At 29.9% G+C, this 22,018-nt stretch overlaps 1 protein-coding gene across 3 annotated transcripts in view; it reads left to right on the forward strand.

Annotated features, from left to right (window-relative positions):
* LOC106784282 overlaps nt 1-20,224 on the forward strand; it is a 32,322-nt gene extending 12,098 nt beyond the window's left edge. Inside the window, exons 3-9 of one of the 3 annotated variants that reach the window (XM_014743640.1) lie at nt 338-636; nt 8,502-8,585; nt 13,565-13,831; nt 13,910-14,251; nt 16,866-17,079; nt 17,744-18,130; nt 18,193-20,224. In XM_014743640.1, coding sequence (XP_014599126.1) covers nt 338-636; nt 8,502-8,585; nt 13,565-13,831; nt 13,910-14,251; nt 16,866-17,079; nt 17,744-18,130; nt 18,193-18,464 — 1,865 coding nt within the window. In that variant the 3' untranslated portion in view covers nt 18,465-20,224. The remainder of the gene's footprint in view (nt 1-337; nt 637-8,501; nt 8,586-13,564; nt 13,832-13,909; nt 14,252-16,865; nt 17,080-17,743; nt 18,131-18,192) is intronic. The other 2 variants (XM_014743641.1, XM_014743642.1) reach the window with 2 other exon arrangements.
* The last annotated feature ends 1,794 nt before the right edge of the window (nt 20,225-22,018 follow it).

Raw genomic sequence — 22,018 nt, forward strand, 5'->3', positions numbered from 1 at the left:
ATATATATATATATATATATATATATTTCTATTTTAAACGCCTACCACTCAAAGTCCTTATCCCTTTCGTTCGTATTAATAAATATCTGCACATTGATACAAGGTGTTTCACAAATTAACCGGTCTCGCAAGTACTTTCATTTAAAAATCACACCTTTTCTAAATTTGACCGTCGGTTTAAAAAAAAAAAAAAATAGAAAAAAAAGAGACAAGAACACCGTGTATATCGATAATCCCTTAAACGACGTCCAATCGAGCAGCATTAATCGTCATTCGATTAGAAGCGACAAACCGATCGATCAAAACTCCTGATGCTCTCTAAAATACATCTTTCCAGGTCACAACATGTCCGGGGTAGATGGTAACAGCACGGAAGGTGAATCCGCTTGCGGTCGGGCCCCTGCACAAACCGGTCCCGGTTGCTATCGTAATTATGAGCATTACAGTCTCTCCCGGCATCGTCGTAGCACGTCGTCCTGTTTCCCGAATCTGCCGAATGACCTACCGACGACCCCGGATAGTCCGAATCGTCGTTTATTGGACTTCGCACAGAGCGTACCCGGGACACAGAACGACGATTATTTCCACGACGAGGTACCGGCGCAGAACGCGAATCAAGGCAATACGACACCCAGCGTAAGTAATATATATTGGCGAAATTATATATATATATATATTCTATTTTTTTTTCTTTTTTTTTTTCTTTTTTTTTCTTTTTTAAATGGCCTCATCATTCACAAGCCTAAATGATTCCCGACGGTTGAGAGATCGAGATGTATATTTATTTATTTATCTATTTATTATTAGACGAATTAATGAATAAATATATTTCTTCAATAAAAATAATAATTGATTTTTACAAAATTATAAGGATTTTTATTTGAATTTTGTGATTCTTACCTAAAATATCTATCAATCAGCTTGAAAAAATATGGATTGATAGAAAATATTTTGATTAATGATATCGTCGAGAATCGGATAAATAGGCTCGTTACAATGACGAAGCAGATAGCTTCCTAATATGTATTATTTCTCGTTCGTTTCTGAGGAAGCATCTATTTCGTAAAACGTAGAGCATAAAACCACAGGAAGGCCGCGAACGTTATTGTCGTTGTTTAAAATCTACAATATAATGTAGATGTATATATATATATTTCTTTTTTTTTTCCCCGGCTGGTCGATGTTTTATCATTTCAATGTTTTGTCATTATGTACGTATATTATGACGAACTGCTTGCTTTGATTTACTTTGTTGGTTTTTAAAACGAAGCCCACAAAATTGTTCACAAGTGCATCTTCCTAAATATTTGACGTTACAACCCTTTTCGCAACGTCCTGCTTCTTCACAGGATTATGCCGAGTATCGAAAATCTGCAATTGCAATTGTGCAACGTATGTTCACTTTTTTTTTTCCTTTTCCATATGATACGTGTAAAAAAAAAAAAAGGATCAAATATTTACGCGTACAAAGTAGGACGAGAAGTTTCAATGATGGGCCAAAAGTTAGGAAGTCATTATAAAAAATAAATTACACTTTTTCGAGACACTTTGGGCCAACTTTTTCTTTCTTTTTTTTTTTTATATTCCAATAAAACTACGAGTCTGAGCTACATAAAATTACGATTTTTAACTCTTTCCTAAAAAAAGAAAAAGTAAAAAAAAGTCGAGATAAAAAGTGTAATTAATTTGTAAAATCGCTTTAAAAAACTTTCGGCTCAGGTGGAAACTTTGAACTCTAGCCTTTGAAATTACACGATATCGTAGAATTGTCGAATGTGGGACGCGTTAAACTTGAATTATTTCTCTAGAGTTTCGAAATCTCACAATCAATGATATATATTTTTTACACGAACGAAATTCAAGTCGATATTCACAGATTTTAGAGTTGCATTAATATTTTTCTTACGACATATTTCTACGTTTATTTTTGTTGTTGTTGTCTTTATCGTTGATTTTTGGATTTTAAACAATTTTCTTCGTTCGTTCGTTTGCTTTTTTTTTTTAAATTTCTTTTTTCGCAAAAATGTCGGTGTGTGTCGCACTATGTCGCCAGCATGAATTCGACCTTATTACGTGTTCCTGCCCTGTGCTTTTATACTCTAGCGTAAAGCAACAAGCGATGGAGCCAGATATCAACGCTTATTATTACCGACACCATATATCTAAATATATACATACATACATTTATTTATTTAACTATTTATTTTATTTTCTATTTTTTATTTTATTATCTATTTATTTTTTTCATCGAGCACGCTCGAAAGTTTGAGTAAAGAAAAAAATAATTAGCAAGATTAATTAGCCATTCGTTATCGATCATCATTAAAAAAAAAAAAAAATAAATAAATCAATGCTGTTTCAAGTTGCGATTAACAACGGCTGCGATTTTAAAGACAAAAGTATATATAATTCATGCGTCGACTTGTTATGAATTATTATGATCTGATATTTTGCATATTGACAATACAATTGTAGCGTGTGAACCCTTTTTAACCTGTTGCACTCGAAAGTATTTATTTTTACTCATATTATTCTGGTTACTCCTTTTTAGCTGCTATAATAATTTATTCCAATAACGAATGAAATTGTTACAATTTTTTTTTGTTTTCTTTATATTATTATATTAATTAGAAATGATTTGTATATCTTTGCTCCGGAACAGAATCCTTGAGTTTGAGGATGAATTTAAAATGACTCTTAGACTTTTCAACATTTAGGTCGCTCGTTTTTTTATATTTGTTAATAAATACAAAATATTGCACACAATAAAATTTGTAAGATAAATTAATAATAATATTGACAACACTGCATATATTTATTACTTTTTTACATTTCTGTATTTTGTTTTCATTATTTTAATCCGTACTTGACATTTCTTTATTACACTTATCAACGAATATATTTTTTAATATCTTCAAAAATGAAGTACTAAAAATTAAGTAAAAAAAAAAAGATTACGAAAACAAAATTAATCGTTTTTAAAAAGCAACTTCAAGTGTGCTCGATGTTGTAGCTTAAAAAAAAAAAACAAATAAAAGTCGCAAGAGGAAAAAATGATGCATTATTTACAAATTTCAATTGCAAATAATGATTATTACCGATCTAACGATATATCGATGATTTATGTATTCCTTGTTAGTTAAAGGAAAGCGAGAAGAACGATCGTTTCTTTTCTTAATGTTAAATTGCCAATGTTATTACGGGTTCATATGTATATGCCTATGTGCGTGTGTATATTATATATATATATATATATACAAAAGTAAGAAAATACCTTGATCGCAATGTTTCTAACGATTGCAAAGTCCAAGAATTGCCACGCGTGTTCTTTCTGATATATAGATGCAATAGGTTCGTGCTGAAAATAGTATGACATTCTAAATAGCATCTTACACGCCAGCTGAGTGAAAGAAGAGTTCGCTTCTACGTGTATATGTATATGTATCTATCTATCTATCTATCTTTTTATCCATCTATCTATCTATCTATATTTCTATCTAACCTATCTATCTAACTATGTATCTTATAACTATCCATATAAAAAAATATATACATATATATATATATACTATAATATAATATGTATATATGTGTATATACATGTGTGTGTACATCATGACACTTAACTATAAAAACGTTCGATCCTCTCGCGTTCCTATTTGCAAGTGAGAGAACGGATTGACTTTTTATTTATTTATTTATTTATTTATTTATTTAAATTCTTGTATCCTTCCTATATAACATTTAACATTTTATTGTTTTTTTTTGTTCATGCAAATATCGTGTCATCCACGATGAATGATTCATACGAAGTATGTTGAAACTCTCATAAGCAGATATAAAAGCAGAAATAAAATGTACTCTCATTTTATTTGGAGACTTGCGCAATAACGTCGTTTAAAATTCAGAATAAAACATTCTTTCTTTCTTTTTCACCCCTTCACCCCATATTAAAATGTTGGAGGTGTAATATACGGGGTGTCCAAAAAGTCCTTTAACGCACACAATTCAATATTGATTTATTCAATAAAATTGCAATATTTTGTTGTTTTTTTGATCATTTTAAGAAGCGAATTTGCAGTCACGGTGTTTCCTTAGACAAACAAATGAGCCCAATCGAAAGAAAAATGAAGAATTTTTCACTTTTAGGACACTTACTATTTGCTATAATATATATACAAGTGTTTTAACAAAGATTCGTTTGATTTATTTTCTGCGCAAGTCTTTAACCTTTCGCGAACGAAGCAACGATCTTTGAGGAGCCCGAAAGAACGATTATTTCTTTTTTCATCGTTATATTTATCTTTTACGATTTTTCCTACGATATTCTATCTTTATATATATATATTTCGATGTATGTAATATTTTTCACGATTTGTTCGCACACCCGTTTACTTTCCCCACCCCTCACACACACACTCACACATAGACAAGTATACATGCACATTCGTTCGTTTTCCTATGTGAGACACCATTTTGAAACAATACAATTGAACCTTTATACGTATTTATATACTTTACACATAATCTATGTTTTTATAAACACGTAATATTAATATATTCGTTTCACGTATTTTCTTTTTCTTTTTCTTTATTTTTCTTATTTTTAATTCTCTCGATAATTTTGATATTTTCAATTTTATAAATACAAAGTTGTATTTTAAATCGTTGTCGACGAAGTGGAAATAATTTGGTCGATAGCTAAAAGCTTTGATCATTTGATCAGTTATAATTTTTCTTTTGGCCCCCTCTTCGATATTTTTTTATTATTGAGTTCAATTTTTGCGATCGAATGAACAAGTATTCATAAAGTACAAAGGTCTCTTGGATCGATCGTTCATTTGCTCGAGAAACATTTAACTTCGAACTAATAGTTTACGGGATCTCGTTTGTTCGTGAAATATTTTTTAAATTCATTTTATCTTTATTTGGTTATTTTTAATTTCTATATTATTCTCGTCCATCTTTTTACACTTTCTTTTATCGTTGACAAAAATAACTTCCAAACATTTGATATTCGTTCTATCAAATGTTATGTAAAATTTAAACGAGAATTTCACCCCAATTGTTTAAACTTCTATAAACCTAATTATTTCTTTTATGTTTATAGACAAAAATTATGTGCGCATATATAATTTTACTTATATATTAATGTTATACAATTGTAAAAATGAAATTTATAATTAAGATATATGAACTTTAAAGAAATGAGGATTAATAAATGTGCTAATCGATGATTTTATTAATTCATTTGCAATATAATTAATATACTTAAATTATAGAAAAATATTGAACAATAATATTGGAAATAATTCAATTTCAAGATACATAAATATTATACATGCGTATATATAAAAATGGGAATGATTTATAAATATTACTTATATATTATATTATTAATTTAACTAATCTCCTTATATAACATATTACTTAATATAGATGTATTTAATAAAAATAACAAACTTTCGTTGTGATAAGAGGGAGAGAGAAAAAAAAAAAAGAAGAAAAAAACCATTGGCAATGTCAGTCAAGTGGTGATAAAAAAAAAGAAAGCATTCAAATATAAAAAAACAAAAAAAGAAAAAAATAATTCAGATATATGAGAGTGCGTTAATTGAATAGAAACAAATAATAAGTTGAGTAAATTTGGTAGAGGGGGGGTTTTTTTTTTTTTTTTAAAAAGTAAAGAAAAATAAAAGGCCCGACCGCAATACATCAGACGCTCATATATATCTGACAGATTTTTTTTCGTGTCGATATGTTACAGGCAATGTCCGACAGCGCGCATTGAACCAGCAACGTTGAGAAAAGCTGTGCCCTTCTAACACACACACACATATATATATATATATACACACACACAGATTCGTCGAAGAGACAAATTGACCTACTCTAATTGTCGGACCTTGCCGTCTTGTTGGTTGTGTGTCTCTATTAGAACGAATCTATGCGGAAAAAAAAAAAAGTAAAACTCGATTGCGATTAATCGAAACTTATTCTAATGGTTCCGGAACTAACCACTAGTGTCTAACATTTCTAATAGGATTAACGTTTTCCGAATTATTTAATATTATATTTGAAGAGACAAGTGGATCTCGTTACTTTTTCATTAGAAAATTTAAATATCTTTTAAAACTTATCGCATAAGTTCTCTTCATACATACGTACATTCAAATCCTAAAACATTTTAATCAAATTTTACCCGCCGAACACACACTTATCTTGAAAAATAATAATAACTATTATTTACTACTACTACAACAACAAAACAATTAATTATATAATTAAGATTCGAATCTTTTTTTCTCGGAACGATAATTGAACGAATATACCTAAAAGACGTAGAAATGAAGAAAATTGTAAAACTGAACGAACAAACAAAAAACAGAATAAATAGAAAAAAGATTATCGTATGTAATTTTACATGTGTAATTACTACTATTACTAATAATGATAATAATAATAATAATAATAATAATGTTGATGATAATGATGATTACTGAAATGTGATATTGGCTGAATAGACGAATGAAACTAATTACCACTATTTTCCAATTGTGAATGAATGCGAGGAGAGAAAAAGACAGAAATACGTGTATTCAAATATTTCCAACGAAATTTAATTAACGCGCTTTTTTTTCCAATTTTTATATTTACTAATTCTTTTTATTTAATATTTTTTATACGACAGGACATATTCTCGAGTTTCCTTTGTTTTTTTTTCTATTTTTTCTTTTTTCTTCTTTTTTGTTTTTTACAAAAACTTTTGCGAAACTCGAAATTCGTTTTGCACGAATCGTAAATAATCAAATCGAAATTGTGTGTGTGTGTGTGTGTGTGTGTGTGTGTGAGAAAGAGAGTAAGAAGACAATGACATATCTTTTTCATATTTTTCTTTTTTTTTCCATTTAATTTTTTTCGTACGAACTATACCACAACAAAATTATACAAATTTATATCTAATCTATTCTTCGATTTAGGAATTTTTCTGCTAATATAATAAATAAAGAATACACATTTTTGCAAAACGTTACATGTCAAATTTTCTTCAAATCAAATCTTCTATTTTTTTTTTTTCTTTTTATTCGAAAATATCTTGAAAAAAATTATTTCGAGAGAGAGGGAATGTGTGCGGAACGCAAAGGCGTGGGAGAACAAATCCTACGATCGGCGGTTCCTATGGAAATGAAAAGACAGAAGAAACCATAAATATTTTACTTTTTTAATAAAAAAAATATTTTACTTTAGTTCCGATCAAACGAAATTGACGATAGATATTTCTTATAAAATTTTCATTTCTTCGTTCTTTTTTCCTTTTTTTGTTTTTTTTTTCTTTTTATCAGAAAATCAAGTGATATTATACATACACACATAATCAACGAAGACAGATCGAGCGATGATTTAATTTGAAATTCTTCAACGCAATGCCGTTAAAAGTTCGCGTAAGTAAAGATAGAAAACAATTGTGACGTCCGTTATTTTTTGTTTATTACAAACGATTTGATATACAGGCTGTTTAACAAGCGAGTATTTAACTATTATTTACTATTATTCTCGATTTTATTACAAATGAATCGATCTTTCGAGAATAACGAACGAAACTTGTGTAGAAAACATCCTGCATATTAAATCCGAACCGTGTTGTTACCACGTTTTCATTTCTTTTTATACGTACACCATATTTTAGCACCGTGTGTCTCACATTAATAATTTATGGGAAAGAAAATAAAGAAGAAAAAAAAAAAAAATAAAACAATCATCATCAATCGATTGACATTATCGCGAAAAAGGTTCGTTCGAGTAAACCTTTCGTTTCTAACGTCGGTAAAAGAACGAACCTCATTCCGTCTGACCACGTTCAAGAATTGACTACTTAATTTACTTATACTATACTCCTAAGTTTGCGACTCGCACGACAACACTATTTACTTACTTACTTACTTACACACACTTGCACTCCTTCCGATCTCGCGTATATAATTTAAAAAGAAAATTAAAAAAAAAAAGAAAGAGTATACTTGCGTCTCTCTGGCTCCACGTGATCGAATCTTTTATGCCATTTTTCTTTTCTTTTTCTGTTCTTTTTTATTTTTCTATTTTTCACGTTCCTTTTTGATCGTTGTTTTCTTCATTTTCGCGTTTTCCTATATTCTATTTTTATTATTAAACACTTTCTTCTTACGTTTGTTCGTTCGCAAAGCATTTAAATCGTTTAAAAAAAAAAAAAAGGAAATTATTTTATTTAATTGAATCAAAAATTTTCAAGTGTAAAAGTATTCGTGTAAATGATCTACCCTTGAAATCGTTTAGTAAATTTAATCGATAGGATAAAAGAAAAATTGACTAACGTGAAATTGTTCCTTTACCAGTCAATAACAATTGAAAATAAATATAAAGGAGAAATCATGTGAACGATTTGAATATTTCGCGAAATTATCCAGAGGACCGAGTCTTACTCGCAGATAAGTAAAATCGCAAAATTGTGTGTGTGACATTTGTAGGATGAAGAGAAAAAAGAGAGCAGAAAATTCGAGAAAATTGATGAAATACCTAGCGAATTCGAGTGTTGCTTTTGTACTACGAAGGTATTTACGATCACAAACGTTCTTCCTCTCTCTCTCACGGTAACATTACATACACCACTTCGCATATATTATTCTTCAAAATGAACGTACCAATATTATCTTCCTATACTATTATATGTTTTCATAAAAAATGAACCAAAAGAAAAAAAAAAGAAGGAAAACAATTGTTACAAGAGGTTTGTTGGTAGGTGTATGTAATGGCAACCCTCCGATTAAACAATCAACCGCAGCACAACTTTTTCATTGACACGATACTCCTTCATTCAAAGCTTTAGACGCCAAACATGTAGCTCGTCGTCCTCTTTCTCTCTCTCTCTCTCTCTCTTTCTCTCTCTCCCTCCCCCTTCAGCCCCCTTTCAGCTCCCTTTTCTTCCTAACCCTCACCTGCAATTTCATTTGCGTGTGCCTCGGTAATTTTCTAGGTCAAGGCACGTCGAGATATCGCCAAGGCGGTCACGCCAAGCGAGAATTCGACTCGTATTCTTCTCTTATTCTTATTCTTATTCTTATTATTCTATTTCTACTTCTACATTCTTCTTCTTTCTCCTCCTCTTCTTCTTATACTTATTCTTATTCTTCCTTCTTATTGTTAGTTTAGTTCTGCGCCCTTATTCTTGCCATAATGTGTAGCAAGCTCTTATGTTTCAATCGATATACAACGTGCCGTTAACTGAATAATTTCTTTTGGAAAAAGATAAAAAAGATAAAAAAGAAAAAAAAAGAAAAAAAAAGAAAAAAAGAAAAAAAGAAAGAAAAGACAGATGGAATAGAGTTGAAATCGTTACTGCCAAAGTTCGCGTGTGTTTGATATATTTAACCGTAAATACGTATCTCTATCTATTTCTCGGTTTAACTTTAAGTAGAACACATCCGTTTTTCGATCTCTCGTCATGTTATTTTATGTAAATTTGAGCCATTCTTTAAAAAGATTCGATTTAACGAAAACCTGGTTATTTTTTTTTTATAAATCGCTCGAAATTTTACATATACGCGTTATCAGTACGGAGAATTTTTATATATAATTCTTAGAAATGATATAATGTTTATTGTGTACTGGAAATTGTTCGGATAATAATTATAATAATTCTCGTACACACACAGAAACTCTTCGTTGTAGATTTTTGTCCACAAATTTTTACCGTAAAAAATAAATTACGTTATTTCATTTGAATTGATTTTCAAGGATTGTAATTTTGAAACACTCTTGGCATATACAAGAGGAGTATATATATACATATAATTTCATTTCTATCGATTTGTGATTTATAAAATTAAATAATAGAACAAAATTGAGATTAATTTTGTTCAATGTAGATAATAAATGAGACGATTAAAATGAATTATTTGAAATAATACTGTATAGAAAATGAAAAAGGTAAAATGTATGAGAAATTATTCAGTACGGTCAAATTCATCGTACACAATGTATCGGAAATAAGCCTTGTTAGATAGTTTTACACTATGTAATATTATACTTTTTATTCGTTAGATCGTTGTTTTTATTCATTAATTGTTCATCTTATTAATTCATTGATAATAGTGTTGCTCGAATAAAAGATACGCATAGTGAAAGAAAAAAAGAAAAATAGAAAAAAAAACTAGAATTAAATAAAAAACGAAGCTAAAGCAGAAAACACGTGTTACGTGTTCACGTACGTACACCAAACACCTTGTTAATTAGCACTATATTATCTCGTTTGGCACAACTGCTTAAGGCCAACAGGCGAATCGAGTTAATTAATAATAGTTAAATCCCCTCCGGTATTACGGCTTTGCTAATAAGATTAATAGTATTACTACTATTATTGTTATTACAGGGTGGACGTAAGATCCTTAGATAATATCCTAAAATATCCTAGGTTGATATAAAAAATCTACGAAGGTAGATTGAAAAGTTTTGAGCCTCGATAGAGAAAAACTTTTATCTTATTTTTAAATGAAAGTGAATTTGATCAAAAAAAAGAAATTGTTTCCGCGTTAGGCTATAAACTTTTTATCCATCTCCCTTCTTTCCTGATTTTTTGTTCACAAGTTTATTTTTCATCAAATTATAAAACTGCAAACTTAACTTAACTTCGTACATTTGCACAAGTTTAATTACAAGTTTAAACGATATTAGCAAATGTTTAATTGATTTTTCGAATTACCTTATAACTTTCGACCAACCGTAGTATTGTTGGCCCACCCTGTACTATTTTTATTACTATTATTAATTACTATTGCTGTCGAGTGCACGCTATTAAATGAAACTAACGAATTCGATATTTTTCTATGTTTGAAACATTTTGTCTGTTCGATGATTAGAGAATGACAAATCAAATAATATTTTTTATTTGTTTTCGTAGTATTTGTTGGCGATAACTTGATCCATATACGTTAGAGTAACATGATCGTTATATTAGAACGATACTTTTGATATTTTGTATTATAGTTAAAGTGAAAAAGTATTATTTTGTCTAGAAATTTAAATGGAATCGATGTTTTAAGTTTGATCAAATTCTTTCAATTTGTTTATTTCGAAAAATATTAGAACGTTGCTAAAAAGATTAGTGTTACAGAAAGATTTAGTCAATAGATTTTGTACGTGCATGTTTTTTATATTGATATAAATTAGACATACAAGAGTGTGTGTCACTTAAAAAATCGTACAATGTTACGCTTATTAGATTTTTGCTTGAAAAAAAGCTATTGGTATAGTGTGTTTAGAATGAAAACAATTTAGAAATAAATACATTAATATATCTTAATTTCATCATAAGTTTAACTCGAAAGCATTCAAAATTAAGCGAATAGAAAAATAATATACTGAAAAAATAGGAAAAATATTTGATCTTTTTTGTTCATGTTTAACAGTTGCTCGTTTTTTATTTTAACTGTTATTAAAAAATTTGTTAATATCAGAATCAATTTAAATGAGATATTATATACGCGAGTTATAATTAAATAAAGTTTAAACGATTATACATTGAAAAAAAAAACATTACATATTTATTAATATACTTCGAATATTAAATAATGTCGATTAAATATTTAATCAAATGAAAATATTCAACTCGAAGTAATTATTGATCAAGAACGTTAAAAACAAATGTACTTTTAGTTTAAAAAGAAAAAAATCCCCAATATCATTAGAGCACGTAAGAATTGTCCGACACATCTAATAATAATTGTTAATCAATCGAAAAAAATGTACATTGTTATTTAAAATCACGGAGTATAAAATTGACGTACCTTCCTCTTCGAAATCCAACGTCAGACTGGCACAGGGTCCTCTGTGAAAGTACTTTTATTGAATGTTGTTTATATGACTTTCCGAAAAAGGAAATTCTATTTATTAAGAATATTACTTTTTCTTATGTATATGTAGCCTTTAGAAAGTTATATAAACAACATTTAATAAAAGTACTTTCACAGAGGATACCGTGCCAGTCTTATCGTGGATTTTGAAGAGGACGGGTGCACCAAACATATACTCCGTGTATGTATTTTTGGTTCGTATTATTAGAATATATTTATCCATCGATTAATGCATGAATTAGCGGAATGTTGGCTAGTGAATTTGAGTAGGTGGGGGAGGGGAAAGGTAAGGGGTTTAACCGATCGATTGATCGATGCCTGAGGATTTTGAAATTCGCAGCGAGTCGAAATGAAATTGGCCTAATTCTGAATTACATCATCAATGCTACTTTGTACCAATGGTAATGTAGTTTGAATGAATAGTCAATGCCTCGATAGCATTGAAATAACAATTCTACGCCAATTTCTTTGACATATACAATTAGTAAAGATGATTTCATTCTATTCGTAGTTGCATCGTAGCTAAAGGGGTTAACAAATACGCTTTATTGTTAGCTAAGATTAACGCACATGTAACAAATATTTTCCTTAAGTTTCATATTTCGTAATATTTTTGATTGAGATACTTTAAATGTGATTGAAATCTTCTTCTTCTTCTTCTTCTTCTAATCCTTCTTCTAATCCTTCCATTCTTCTTCTTCTTTTTCCTGTATTTTCTACATTGTTCAATGCCGTCTATAAAGCAAATTACCATCGCGGACATACCAGGCGAGTATATAATTGTACCTACATGTGTCATGACAATCCTTTAGTAGAATGTTTCATTGAACATTTAGTATACAAGCACGTAGTATTGTTATTAATTATTATTATCTTTCTCTGTGGCTTTTTTTTCTTATTTGTTAAATAAATTAAAGAAAAAAAAGAAAGGATTCTTTTTCTTTTCAATAAAAAAGAAATGTAATGAAAAAACATATTAAAGACAAAAGAGAGAGAAAAAAAAAACATGAGTAAACAACTCTTTTGGAGGAGTATCACGTTCGAGGGTAAGCACCGATGTCTCTCTTACCTTGATACTTCTTGCCTATTGTTTGAAAAGTGTCTTTTCACAGCTCGCTTCTAGTCAAGAGTGACACTTTATTCTTCTCGAGATTCCTTTCAAGTTTTTCCTCATTCTTCTTCTTCATCTTCTTTTCTTTTTTTTTTTCTATCGCCGAAATTATGAAAAATAAATCCGACGAATCGTGTTTTCTAAATATCGACTAAATAAACGATTTTTCATTCGCAAATTTATTTCGCTAATGATTTATCGAAGATATTTCTTTTTGTATAAAAGATCGTTCGCGTTTTGCATATAATTTCGTACGAAATGAAAATAAATCGCTCAATTGGATTCGATAATATTATACATATAGAATAAAATGTTGATCTTGTCGAAAAGAAAAAGATATTATTTGTTGGAATCGTGAATCGATCTCGTTTTATTTTGTTCAACGTAATTGAGGATACATAGATGAAAATGAATATAATTTCGAATAAATCGCGAGTAATTATTATTTCATTTATTTCATCTAATACTTCTTCTCATTAATCCGCGAGAGAAGAAAAACAACAGGCGCCGCAAGGTGTTGTGTCGCGGAACCTGGCCAAGGGTTTTAGAGGGACTCCTCGATCTTTTTTAGGAATACAAAGAGTTCAGAGACGCCGAGAACATAATGCCATTGGCGACGAGCGACTTTCGTAATCCCGTTTGTCAGGAGCTACGATCTCTCAGGTCTGCAAGCGGTATTGATCGTATAGGATCAATTTTTGCGATTGAAACGAAGACTTCACCGTTGCAAGCACCCGACGTGTCCTCTTCTACGTTCGGCAAAGTTTATAACGAGCAAGGGAGTGTCGACAGTTCTGACACTTACGCTAGTTGTCAAACTCATCCCTCGCATTCTCAGGTAGGCCGATAACCTACGAATTATTATTATCTTCTATCACTGATCGACCATTTTCTTTTTCTCGTTGAACGTTTTAAGGGCGACCTAACGGAAGAGGCGGACAGCAACCTTTACATTAATCCTTTAGAAGCAGCCGACAAGTGTGCTGCTGGTGGTGGTAGTGCTGGTGGTAGTGCTGTTGGTATTGGTAGTAATAACGTTACTACGACAGGAGTTGGGAGTGGTAGTGTTGGTAGTGTCACTAGTGTTGGGATTGGTGTTGGAAGAGTGAAGAAATCGGTTTCCGGAGAAGTTGGCCGTAATGTCAATGATGTATCACCCAGCGTCGAATCTCTCAAAGATATTCGTCCTTTCAACGAGCCCAGTAAGGTCGCCCTGAACGACTCCATACCTAAACATAGAAAAATTCGTATTCAGCAGGTAAGTGTGTAGAAAGTATTTGCAATTTTTTTTCTTTTTTTTTCTTCTTGTTTCAATAGGTAGTTATCAAGTGAAATTAATTAGACGCTCGAATTAGACGTGTTCTTATTATTATTATTATTATTATATTAGAACAATAGTCGATGAAAATTCTCGTAGTTGTCAGCGTTAGTATCTAGTAGGCTTCCTCGGTGTCACCATCATTCATTTCTTTCATTCCCATATTCTATTTCTTTCTTTTTTTTCTTTCTCTCTTTCTCTCTCTCTCTCTCTCTTTTTCTTCCCTATCCTAAAAATACATTTCACGAATAATATATTATACTTACATACGTATATACAGCTGAGGTTATTGATTTATTTTACGATGAGGCTTTTCTTTGGCTCTCTTTCTCTCTAGATTATTGAATTTGTCTCTCTTTATCTTATCCCTATGATAATATTTTATATTGATTAAATCAATAATATTATTTTTGTATTGAATCAAATCTGTTTGATATTGTATGTAATTTTAAATAAATTATTTGACAATTTTTCAATAACTTGTAATATGTCTCGTTGTCAATACTATTTCGTTAAAAAATCTTTAGCGCATATTATATCTAATTCATTTATAAATATTAAAATTCATTCAAATATCCTTCCCCTCCCCTAAAAAAAAAACAGCACGGAGAGAGAGGGAGAGAGAGAGTTATTAAACATTTAACATTAAAAATACACAACTGACACACGAAGAAGAATACGTACTATTTAACAAGCACAAAAAATAAAATTGAAAAATGCATACACGAAATTATCGCGCATATACGAAACTCGTTGGAAAGATTGTCTATTTCCAAAACCAACCCTCCGGCCCCTATCAACCCTCAACCACCCGTCAAATGTTTTTAATCTCGTAAGAGATATGAGAAAATAATAAAAAAAAAAACAAACAAAAGAATACAAAGACTCCGCCTATCGTAGAAATATTTTCTCTCGTTGTCAGATTCTTTCGCTTGAAATTAACTATTTCCGAACACCCTCGCGCCCCCACCCCCTCAGCACTCACTAATCAAATGTTCTAATATCTCGTGAGAAATGTGAGAAAAAAGAAAAAAGAAAAAAAAAAAAAAATAGAAATGGACACTTAACACACTCGCCTATCATAGAAATATTTTCTCCCTGATTCTTTCAGTTGCGCAAACCATCGAGATCAGAAATGGAATACAGATGAAATATCGCCGAAAGCGAATAGAATTTTGTGTAAAGTTCTTTCTCTTCTCGGCTCGCGTGGAAGCGAAACGCGATATTGAAATCGCGGGGGGCACACGTCAAACCTCAAAGAAAGAAGTCGAGATACTCGTTTATTTATCGACTCACCAGGACCGTCCTTTGGTCTTGATCGTAGAAACGACATTGGAAGTATAAAGATGTCCCCCTCAAAACCAATAAGGATAGACCTCGGACTGCGGGTATCGTTTATGTTCATCGCTAAATCAACGCTTTTTATAAAAACGCCTATTCCCCGGTAACCCATTATTCATCAAACCTCTTTTATCATCAACCAACCAATCCACCAACCGACCAATCAAACCCTGACATTACCCAAATACTATATACCCACTTGAACACTTGACCCAACAACGTCTTCGTCACCAGCCGCCCCACCTCCCCCAGCTACACTCTTTTCTATATTTTTCTGATCGATACAACTAATTTAAGTTTAACGAAAAATCGTTGCTTGTCCGTTGCGTGTTTTCACTTGATATATAATTGCACGTTTCATTACGTTTATGTATTTATGTATATATATGTGTGTGTGTGTATATTACCGTGAAAGATTGGAATTGGATAATGTCAAGATTTAATATGGTCGCTTGGTGTATATCCGAAATATTAATGTACCCAAATATTCGGTATATGTGTCACAAACAACCATGTTAATCTTGACATTCTCTAATATCGGTCTTTCACGGTAACAAATATATATATACACACGTATAATCACCGTGTATACGGGTTTGACAAAAAGAAAAATTTCATATTTTTCATTGATTTTATAAGTTTGCCTTCGTAGTTATAGAAACCTGAAAAGGAAACAAAATTAACGTTTGTCGAAAATTGTTAAAATTATATAAATATTTGATGAAACGACACTCTCGAATAGTTTTGTTGCGTTTAACTTAAATATCAAAATGGAAAGAAAAATTTAGTAAAGCAACGAAACGATTCGAAGAGTTCGCAAACGCAAACTTTCATGCCTTACTTTAATCGATTCATGTACATATATCTTTTATTTATTTTTTTTTTTTTGTATTTAAAAATATCGACCCACCCATACATTTCCCGGCTGTTCTAATTTATCCAATTTTTAATCGATCATTTGTTTGTCGAAAGTAAGAAGAAAATTGTAAAGAAAAAAAAAAAAAGGATTCACTTTATATGCGTATGCACGTGTACGTATAATATGTATAAATAATAATAATAATATTAAATCGAACTTGTGTATTAATCGTACACGAACGGGGGGGCCAAAAAAAAGAAGGAAAAATGCTCGCATGAGAGGCAAATTTGTAATGTAAATAATAAAAATGTAGAAAGAGATGTCGTATTAGTTATAATGCGGGGCTGATTGCAGAGCGGCAGACCCCGTGCCCAATTTATCTGCGACCAGGATAATACATCGACTCGAATCACCGTGAAAGAGATGGAAAACAATAACAATCATTATGGAGGACTACGCGGTGGACGACCATTCGCGTTCGGACCGACAAACAGCCTTGCATCCGCAACTCGCATAATCAATCAACATTTCTTCGGATCGATTAGCGGTCCTAGGCATTACAATACAGGTATTTGTTTATTTCAAACAAAACAAAAAAATAAATAAAAAAAAAAGAACAGAGGGAAAGAAAAAGAAAAAGATATATTATTATGCGGATTCTTGTCGGATGCAATAAACATTTTGTTGGAATAATAATACGAGTGATACTTATATAGTTGTTAGGGATATTAGAAGAATTTTGTTCACTCGGTTTAAACTTCGCGTGTCGTTGGAATTTAAACGGATAGAAATTTCTAGAATATTTTCTAAGTGGTATTAAAACACTAGTTCTCGGTGATTGATGGTGATACATAAAACAGGATTCGATAAAATAACTTCGTCCTTGTATAGGTCATAACCTACTTTCTCCTATTTTTATGCACATGCAGAAATATATATATGCATGCATGCACGCACACCCACAACACACACACACACACACACACATTTAATATTTATATATTCGCGAAAATGTTTCTAACCGATATAAAATAAAGTGATCGATACTTCGCGTGAACTGGCTAAAAAGAAAAATAGAAGAAGAATAAAAAAAAAACTAAAATAAAACAAACTTCTTTTCTTCTTCTCCGTAAAATTTGTGTATTTTCTTGTATTAATTAAAAATAAAGAAAAATAATATATCAATGGCACGATTTATCCTATTTTTGTTGTTGTTCTTTTTTGATTTCCAGGCACAAACACTGAAAGCAAACTCTCATTGTCAGCGGACTCGATAGACAGCGAAGGTCTACCGTTCATAGAAAAACACCGTGTAGCTAAATCGATCTTGAAGAAATCAGAAAGTAGTAATAATTATTACAACAACGTGGGCGACTCCGATACGGAAAAATTAATAACCGATAATACATCAATGGGGAGCATGTGTGATAACGAGACCCATCCGAAACAACAACAACCACAACAACAACAACCGGTTTCACCACTTTTATCGAGACAAGTTCTCGAATCCATTTTCCGAACTAACAACAACGCTGAGAGAGATTTCTCGGCTGATCAAACTGATGGGAAGAACTGTGTTGCTAAAATACCAAGATTGCTCTTTGACGATGTCCTAGAAGGTACATTTTGTTGATCCTTAAATGAAAAATTTGTGTTAAAATTATCGTTTCATATATTTCAGAAGAGAAACATGCGCGTGACGAGACCGTGGCGGAAAATAAAAATAAAGAATCGGAAGAACACAAGCAACGTACGAAAGTACATACCGAGGAAGCTTCGAAGGATAGTCAAACGATGTTGATATGTTCGTTAAGACCTTACAAAGTTGTAAGGAAATCGGATGAAAAGAGGAAACCCGTATCGATTAAATCGTCAACTACAAGCAGTAGTCATACTTACAAAAGCTCGGACACGAATTGTCTTCCTCAGGAATATCGTTTCTCATCGTCGTAGCGACATTGGTATATTCATTCATTTTCCTACTCTTTTTCACGCGGATTCTACCTACTCAAATATATTTATTATTATTTCCATTAAAATTTAATCCTCTATAATGCCATTTTTATCGAAAAAACAAAAATCATTCGTATTATAAATTTTCTTTTTTACCATACTAATTATATATATGTTATACTATACTATTGAATATACTATACTAATATAAAAATAATCGTAAGTATAATTATATTATACTCGAAGTATACCATAAATGTAATTAATCTAACATTGATTCTTTGGACTCGTGTATCGCGTTGGAAATTGCAATTAAGGTAAATTATTTTAATTCATTTAAAATAAATATAAGTTGTGTGTGTGTGACACGCGACACGCGATTCTATTGTATACAATATACTGAAAAGTATAATTATACCGTTAGTAGTAATGATTTATTATTTGCTTTTCTCTCAGCATTGCAATATATTAAAAATCAACAAGAAAAAGAAATAAATTTATAGATAATATAATAATTATATTAATAAATTTACACTTGTGCTTTCAATTCTTTTTTCTTTTTTTTTGTTTTTCAATTTTTATTCGTATTTTCGGTTAAATTTCTTTCCTATCTTTTTAAATTTTTCTTCTACCACACACATACACACACACACAATCGCATAGATTTTGTTTACTGTTTTTAACTAAATTAATTCTCATTGAACTGTAAATATATTTATACTGCAACGTAATGTATTATACTTTTTGGTATAGTATATAGTAAAGTATAATGTAATTGTACTTAGTATTTTATCAGTATAGTATTAGATAATACACTGTATTTAGTGTAATAAGATATATTTAATATTAGGAAAAAAGAATAGTATAATATTATAATTTTTATTTTCAAATTCGACAAAAAAAACTAAATTAGAAATCATAAATCATAGAGGATTAAATTTTCAAATCATTTCAACAATATTCTTTTCTTCTTCTTCTATTTATTTTTCAATATACGAATATACGATGATAATTAATTTACAATTAAAAAAGAACAAAGAGTCGAGAGGAATACGAAAAAAATAAAATCCCCCATTTTTCCACGTTTGACGAGATATTTATTCAGGAAAAAAAAAAAAGAATCAAGAAAAACATTTATACTTTACGGATCGCGACGTGAACTTTTCATTGCAATTAAAACCTAAAATCGTGAAAAGAAAAAAAGAAAGAAAAAAATAGATTGAATTCAAACAAACATATATCTGCTGATCGTCGCTGATATTCTTCGTTAAAATAATATATAAATATAAATATAAATATAAATATAAATATATATATATATTTATAATTATATAAAAAATAAAACAAAAACGATAGGTGGGCGAAGGGGTAGGGAAGGAATGTTAACTTTAACGAAAGCAATCGCAAATTAAGTAGTGATATAGAATAGTAATTTATTTATTTCTTCGTTATCAAAGACCTACGTCTTGTAGAAAGGCCTAGATACGCATATATTCTAGTTCGCAACAGGTAATCTTTTAAAAAGAAAAAAAAAGGCTGGAATTGAAGGACACTTAAATAACATTCGAAGGAGATTCTACGCTATCTATACGAACCAAAAAAAATAAATTTACTTTTTACTGCGTAATTCTAAATTAAAATCAACAATCATAGAGGAATGGGAGATATTCATCGATATGAAGAAACAAATCAATACGCGTCAGGTGTACATATACGTGAACTGTTCTTTACAAAAAAAAAAAAAAAAGGAACAAAAATTATACAAGCATTGATAATAAAAAAGGAATAAAACTTTTTATTTACAAAAGATATATATATATAATAACTATGCAAAAATTATCCTAATTTTTATTTCTAGTTAGTTTAACTTTGTCTCGATGGACAATCCTACCTCCATTTTTATAACTAATTTTTATATTATTATTACGTAAAATCTCCAGAATCTGGTGGGGGCCAGTGTACTGATCTCCNAAAAATTATACAAGCATTGATAATAAAAAAGGAATAAAACTTTTTCATTACAAAAGATATATATATATATATAAAAAACAAGATATAACAAAAGGTGAATGATAAAAAATATTGATTAAAAGAAAATAAAGAAATTCGACAAACGTTAAAAGAAAAAAAAGAAATTATTGAATGAAAAAATAGATAATGATAACGAAAAATAATATGGCAGACGTACAAATAAATAAAAACAAAAAATATGCTTTTTCCAATTAATTTTCTTTTATTGGTGCTTATTTTATATATCTTTTATCATAAAAGAAAAATTGATTAAACGTCATTAATTAATAAAGAAAATGTTTCCGGTACGGCCCAATAAACTTTAACATTTCAACAATTAAATAATCATTAAGCTAAGTCAAGCTTTGCGTGTCTGAAAATGTGATCTGTGCATTCAAACAAAAATAATAATAATAATAATAATAATAATAATAATAATAATAATAATGTTAATAATAATAATAATATTAATAATAATAATACAGGAAGAAAAAAAGGGAAAGCGTGCTAATAGATAAATAATTAAAAAATATCAACAACACCATAAAAACGTTAACAATGCAAAGCTCGTGATTTAAAAGCTAAACTCGAATCTTTAAAAAAAGAAAATACATAGAGAAAATGAGACAAAAAATATAAATTAAATACAATGACCGTGGATATGCAATTGGTATGAATTTCAATTGGCGAATTCTGAGCTATACTGCCTTACGTAAAGTTCCCAAAAAGAAAAGAAAATTGCTGATCCTTTTAAAATGATTGATCCATATTTAAAAAAAAAATAATAAAAAATAAGAATTTTCTAAATGATCGCACGATAATGTGATGTATCATAATTAATGTATATAAATATATCCCAAATGATTATTCATTGAGAGAAGAAAGGGACGAAACGAAAAGATAATCTTAGAAGGTTGATTGATGATGAAGAGTATTCAAAAACATTATTTAATTTTGAAAAAACAATGGGAAACAAGTAATTCGATAAATATTCTACAAAACGTAAAATATAATAAATCCATACTCTCTCTTCTTTTATCTCTTCTATTTGGAAAGTTTTTCTTTATTTATTTCTTCATTCTTCGACTTTCATTGTATTTCTTCTTCTTTTTCGCGAAGGACCAATCCCTTTCTCGTTATCCTTGCGTTCAAATCTCCGTCAATGACCAGTCAAGTTTTAATATTATTTCTCTTTTTCTAGTTGTTTCATTTATTCCTCATTTATTTCGTTTATCAAATTTTTATCGTATTTTTTTTTGTTATTAAAGAAGGTGAGAAAAGAAATATTGCCCAAAGATGCAGAAAGAAATGGAATTAATCCTAGAACGTAGAAATTAAACGGAAAACTTATTGTCAAAGTATATTAATTTAATAAGAAAAAAGAAAGATAAAATAAGAGTCGGTGAAGAAATAAAATAATAAACGAATGGTACAAATCTTTCAAGTGGTTACTAGCGTGAACTAAAGAAAAATCACGAATAGAAATGACAGACATAATGGGGAGACAAACGAAAAATAAGAAAAAGAAAGAAATGAAAGAACGA

Source organism: Polistes canadensis, unplaced genomic scaffold, assembly GCF_001313835.1.
Source record: "Polistes canadensis isolate GaletaPanama2010 unplaced genomic scaffold, ASM131383v1 scaffold_33, whole genome shotgun sequence".
In the NCBI taxonomy this organism is placed as follows: domain Eukaryota; kingdom Metazoa; phylum Arthropoda; class Insecta; order Hymenoptera; family Vespidae; genus Polistes; species Polistes canadensis.